Genomic DNA, 6,552 nt, shown 5'->3' on the forward strand with positions numbered 1-6,552 from the left:
AACAACACTACCATACATAACAACACTACCATACATAACAACACTACCATACATAACAACACCATACATAACAACACTACCATACATAACACTACCATACATAACAACACCATACATAACAACACTACCATACATAACAACACTACCATACATAACAACACTACCATACATAACACTACCATACATAACAACACTACCATACATAACAACACTACCATACATAACAACACTACCATACATAACAACACCAACATACATAACAACACCACCATACATAACAACACTACCATACATAACAACACTACCATACATAACAACACCACCATACATAACAACACCACCATACATAACAACACTACCATACATAACAACACTACCATACATAACAACACCAACATACATAACAACACCACCATACATAACAACACTACCATACATAACAACACTACCATACATAACAACACTACCATACATAACAACACTACCATACATAACAACACCATACATAACAACACTACCATACATAACAACACTACCATACATAACAACACTACCATACATAACACTACCATACATAACAACACTACCATACGTAACAACACTACCATACATAACAACACTACCATACATAACAACACTACCATACATAACAACACCAACATACATAACAACACCACCATACATAACAACACTACCATACATAACAACACTACCATACATAACAACACTACCATACATAACAACACCAACATACATAACAACACTACCATACATAACAACACTACCATACATAACAACACCAACATACATAACAACACCACCATACATAACAACACTACCATACATAACAACACTACCATACATAACAACACTACCATACATAACACTACCATACATAACAACACTACCATACATAACACTACCATACATAAAAACACTACCATACGTGCTGTGGCGGAGATCTTTGTGGGGTATACTCAGCCTTGTCTCAGGACGGTAAGTTGGTGGTTGAAGATATCCCTCTAGTGGTGTGGGGGCTGTTTTTTGGCAAAGTGGGTGGGGTTATATCCTTCCTGTTTGGCCCTGTCCGGGGGTGTCCTCGGATGGAGCCACAGTGTCTCCTGACCCCTCCTGTCTCAGTCTCCAGTATTTACGCTGCAGTAGTTTATGTCGGGGGGCTATAGTTGGTTTGTTATATCTGGAGTACTTCTTCTCTCCTATTCGGTGTCATGTGTGAATTTAAGTGTGCTCTCTCTAATTCTCTCTTTCTCTCTTTCTTTCTCTCTCTCGGAGGACCTGAGCCCTAGGACCATGCCCCAGGAATACCTGACATGATGACTCCTTGCTGTCCCCAGTCCACCTGACCGTGCTGCTGCTCCAGTTTCAACTGTTCTGCCTTATTATTATTGGACCATGCTGGTCATTTATGAACATTTGAACATCTTGGCCATGTTCTGTTATAATCTCCACCCGGCACAGCCAGAAGAGGACTAGCCACCCCACATAGCCTGGGTCCGCTCTAGGTTTCTTCCTAGGTTTTGGCCTTTCTAGGGAGTTTTTCCTAGCCACCGTGCTTCATACACCTGCATTGCTGTTTGGGGTTTTAGGCCGGGTTTCTGTACAGCACTTTGAGATATCAGCTGATGTACGAAGGGCTAAATAAATAAGTTCGATTTGATTTGAACACTACCATACATAACAACACTACCATACATAACAACACTACCATACATAACACTACCATACATAACAACACTAACATATGTAACACTATCATACACAACAACACTACCATACATAACAACACAACCATACATAACACTACCATACATAACAACACTACCATACATAACAACACTACCATACATAACACTACCATACATAACAACACTACCATACATAACAACACTACCATACATAACAACACTACCATACATAACAACACTACCATACATAACAACACTACCATACATAACAACACCACCATACATAACAACACCACCATACATAACAACACCACCATACATAACAACACTAACCATACATAACAACACTACCATACATAACAACACTACCATACATAACAACACCACCATACATAACAACACCACCATACCTAACAACACCACCATACATAACAACACTACCATACATAACAACACTACCATACATAACAACACTACCATACATAACACTACCATACATAACAACACCACCATACATAACAACACCACCATACATAACACTACCATACATAACAACACTACCATACATAACAACACTACCATACATAACAACACTACCATACATAACAACACTACCATACATAACACTACCATACATAACAACACTACCATACATAACACTACCATACATAACAACACCACCATACATAACAACACCACCATACATAACAACACCACCATACATAACAACACTACCATACATAACAACACCACCATACATAACAACACTACCATACATAACAACACCACCATACATAACAACACCACCATACATAACAACACTACCATACATAACAACACCACCATACATAACAACACCACCATACATTACACTACCATACATAACAACACTACCATACATAACACTACCATACATAACAACACTAACATATGTAACACTATCATACACAACAACACTACCATACATAACAACACAACCATACATAACAACACCACCATACATAACAACACTACCATACATAACAACACTACCATACATAACACTACCATACATAACAACACTACCATACATAACAACAGTACCATACATAACAACACCACCATACATAACAACACCACCATACATAACAACACCACCATACATAACAACACTAACCATACATAACAACACTAACCATACATAACAACACTACCATACATAACAACACCACCATACATAACAACACCACCATACATAACAACACCACCATACATAACAACACTACCATAACAACACTACCCTACATAACACTACCATACATAACAACACCACCATACATAACACTACCATACATAACAACACTACCATACATAACAACACTACCATACATAACAACACTACCATACATAACAACACCACCATACATAACAACACCACCATACATTACACTACCATACATAACAACACTACCATACATAACACTACCATACATAACAACACTAACATATGTAACACTATCATACACAACAACACTACCATACATAACAACACAACCATACATAACAACACTACCATACATAACACTACCATACATAACAACACTACCATACATAACAACACTACCATACATAACACTACCATACATAACAACACTACCATACATAACACTACCATACATAACAACACCACCATACATAACAACACCACCATACATAACAACACCACCATACATAACAACACTACCATACATAACAACACCACCATACATAACAACACCACCATACATAACAACACCACCATACATAACAACAATACCATACATAACAACACCACCATACATAACAACACCACCATACATAACAACACCACCATACATAACAACACCACCATACATAACACTACCATACATAACAACACCACCATACATAACAACACCACCATACATAACAACACTACCATACATAACAACACTACCATACATAGCAACACCACCATATATAACAACACTACCATACATAACAACACTACCATACATAACAACACTACCATACATAACAACACTACCATACATAACAACACTACCATATATAACAACACTACCATACATAACAACACCACCATACATAACAACACCACCATACATAACAACACTACCATACATAACAACACTACCATACATAACAACACCACCATACATAACAACACTACCATACATAACAACACTACCATACATAACAACACTACCATACATAACAACACTACCATACATAACAACACTACCATACATAACAACACTACCATACATAACACTACCATACATAACAACACTACCATACAGAACAACACCACCATACATAACAACACCACCATACATAACAACACTACCATACATAACAACACTACCATACATAACACTACCATACATAACAACACTACCATACATAACAACATTACCATACATAACACCACTACCATACATAACAACACTACCATACATAACAACACTACCATACATAACAACACCACCATACATAACAACACTACCATACATAACAACACTACCACACATAACAACACTACCATACATAACAACACCACCATACATAACAACACTACCATACATAACAACACTACCATACATAACACTACCATACATAACAACACTACCACACATAACACTACCATACATAACAACACTACCATACATAACACTACCATACATAACAACACTACCATACATAACAACACCACCATACATAACAACACCACCATACATAACAACACCACCATACATAACAACACCACCATACATAACAACACTACCATACATAACAACACTACCATACATAACAACACTACCATATATAACAACACTACCATACATAACACTACCATACATAACAACACTAACATACATAACAACACTACCATACATAACATCACTACCATACATAACAACACTACCATACATAACAACACTACCATACATAACAACACTACCATACATAACACTACCATACATAACAACACCACCATACATAACAACACTACCATACATAACAACACTACCATACATAACAACACTACCATATATAACAACACTACCATACATAACAACACTACCATACATAACAACACTACCATACATAACAACACTACCATACATAACAACACCACCATACATAACACTACCATACATAACAACACTACCATACAGAACAACACCACCATACATAACAACACTACCATACATAACAACACTACCATACATAACAACACTACCATACATAACAACACCACCATACATAACAACACTACCATACATAACAACACTACCATACATAACAACAGTACCATTTAATTTAATTTAATTTTACCTTTATTTAACTAGGCAACTCAGTTAAGAACAAATTCTTATTTTCAATGACGGCCTAGGAACAGTGGGTTAACTGCCTTGTTCAGGGGTAGAATAACAGATTTGTACCTTGTCAGCTCGGGGATTCAAACTTGCAACCTTTCGGTTACTAGTCCAACGCTCTAACCACTAGGCTACCATACGTCCACTATGAAGCCTATGGGTATGTATAATGAGGGAAACTAATTGTGTGGCTCTAGTATTATTTGAAATTAACATCATGTGTTCTTCCTCTCCTAGCAACCATCACAGTCCCGCTGACTGTGTTAGCACACTGAGCTAAAGACAGATACTCTTGTTGGGGGCGTTCTTGTTCCACAACATCACGTATCTCTAAATTGATGCTGTCCTCTGGTGAGATTGAAGGATGAGAGGGAGGGAGGGTAGATGGAGAGAGGGATTTGAGACAGAGGCATGTGAGTGGGTGTGAACTCCTGCTTTCTTTTATTTTATTTATCAAAGCCACGCTCGACACGGTATGTTGGAAGTGACAAAAGGTTGGCTGGACGTTTTTTTCCCCCCCTTCACAGCAGTGTCACCACGGATTACTGTCTGTATCATAGCAGCTCTCTGTGTGTGTGTGTGTGTGTGTGTGCGTGCGTGCGTGCGTGTGTGTGCGTGCGTGCGTGCGTGCGTGTGTGAGAGAGATATGTTACTGCTTCCTTCACTGAGGAACTCGCTGAGGAACAGTGTTTATACAACAGCTACACCACCAATTTATCATCGTAGTCTTTTTCAGCACGCCACACTCTGTTCAGCCTCTCTTGAGGATATAATGGCCATATGAGGATTGTAGAAGTAAAAAGGAGGGGTTTAATGTAGGTCCCTGGTATTACTGCTTAGTTAAACACAGTAACTCATATTTCAGAAACCTTCATAGCCATTCAATATACAATTTAAGCGCAGAGCAAATTCCTGTGTTAAAAACCTCTTGCTACACCCTGGTCTGTCTGTCTTCGTTGCTCCAGATCTGGATTAACGTTCCAGGTGCCTGGGGCTTCACAGGACGGGGTAAATCATTCCTGATGCCAGGGGGTGCCTGGGGGTGCCTGGGGCTCCACAGGACGGGGTAAATCATTCCTGATGCCAGGGGGTGCCTGGGGCTCCACAGGACAGGGTAAACCATTCCTGATGCCAGGGGGTTCTGGGGGTGCCTGAGGCTCCACAGGACGGGGTAAATCATTCCTGATGCCAGGGGGTGCCTGGGGCTCCACAGGACGGGGTAAACCATTCCTGATGCCAGGGGGCGCCTGGGGGTGCCACCATGTTTCATGGTTTGTTTACACAGCAGCCGTCTCAACCTGCCAACAAGATGTAACACAGGTGGAGGATGAACCCACTCTGAACTGGTATTTGGTTTCCAATGGAGATATTCTATTGGCTCAGATAAACTGGTACTACGTTTCCCATGGAGCTATTCTATTGGCTCAGATAAACTGGTACTATGTTTC

At 39.2% G+C, this 6,552-nt stretch overlaps 1 protein-coding gene across 1 annotated transcript in view; it reads right to left on the reverse strand.

Moving 5' to 3' along the window:
- Positions 1–5,425, reverse strand: part of LOC110494809 (glutamate receptor-interacting protein 2-like) — a 182,387-nt gene extending 176,962 nt beyond the window's left edge. The window contains exon 1 of the mRNA XM_036948442.2: positions 5,395–5,425. Coding sequence (XP_036804337.2) covers positions 5,395–5,425 — 31 coding nt within the window. The remainder of the gene's footprint in view (positions 1–5,394) is intronic.
- Positions 5,426–6,552: the final 1,127 nt, after the last annotated feature.

This window comes from Oncorhynchus mykiss, chromosome 17 (genome assembly GCF_057628025.1).
Source record: "Oncorhynchus mykiss isolate SJ-2025 chromosome 17, ASM5762802v1, whole genome shotgun sequence".
Taxonomy (NCBI): domain Eukaryota; kingdom Metazoa; phylum Chordata; class Actinopteri; order Salmoniformes; family Salmonidae; genus Oncorhynchus; species Oncorhynchus mykiss.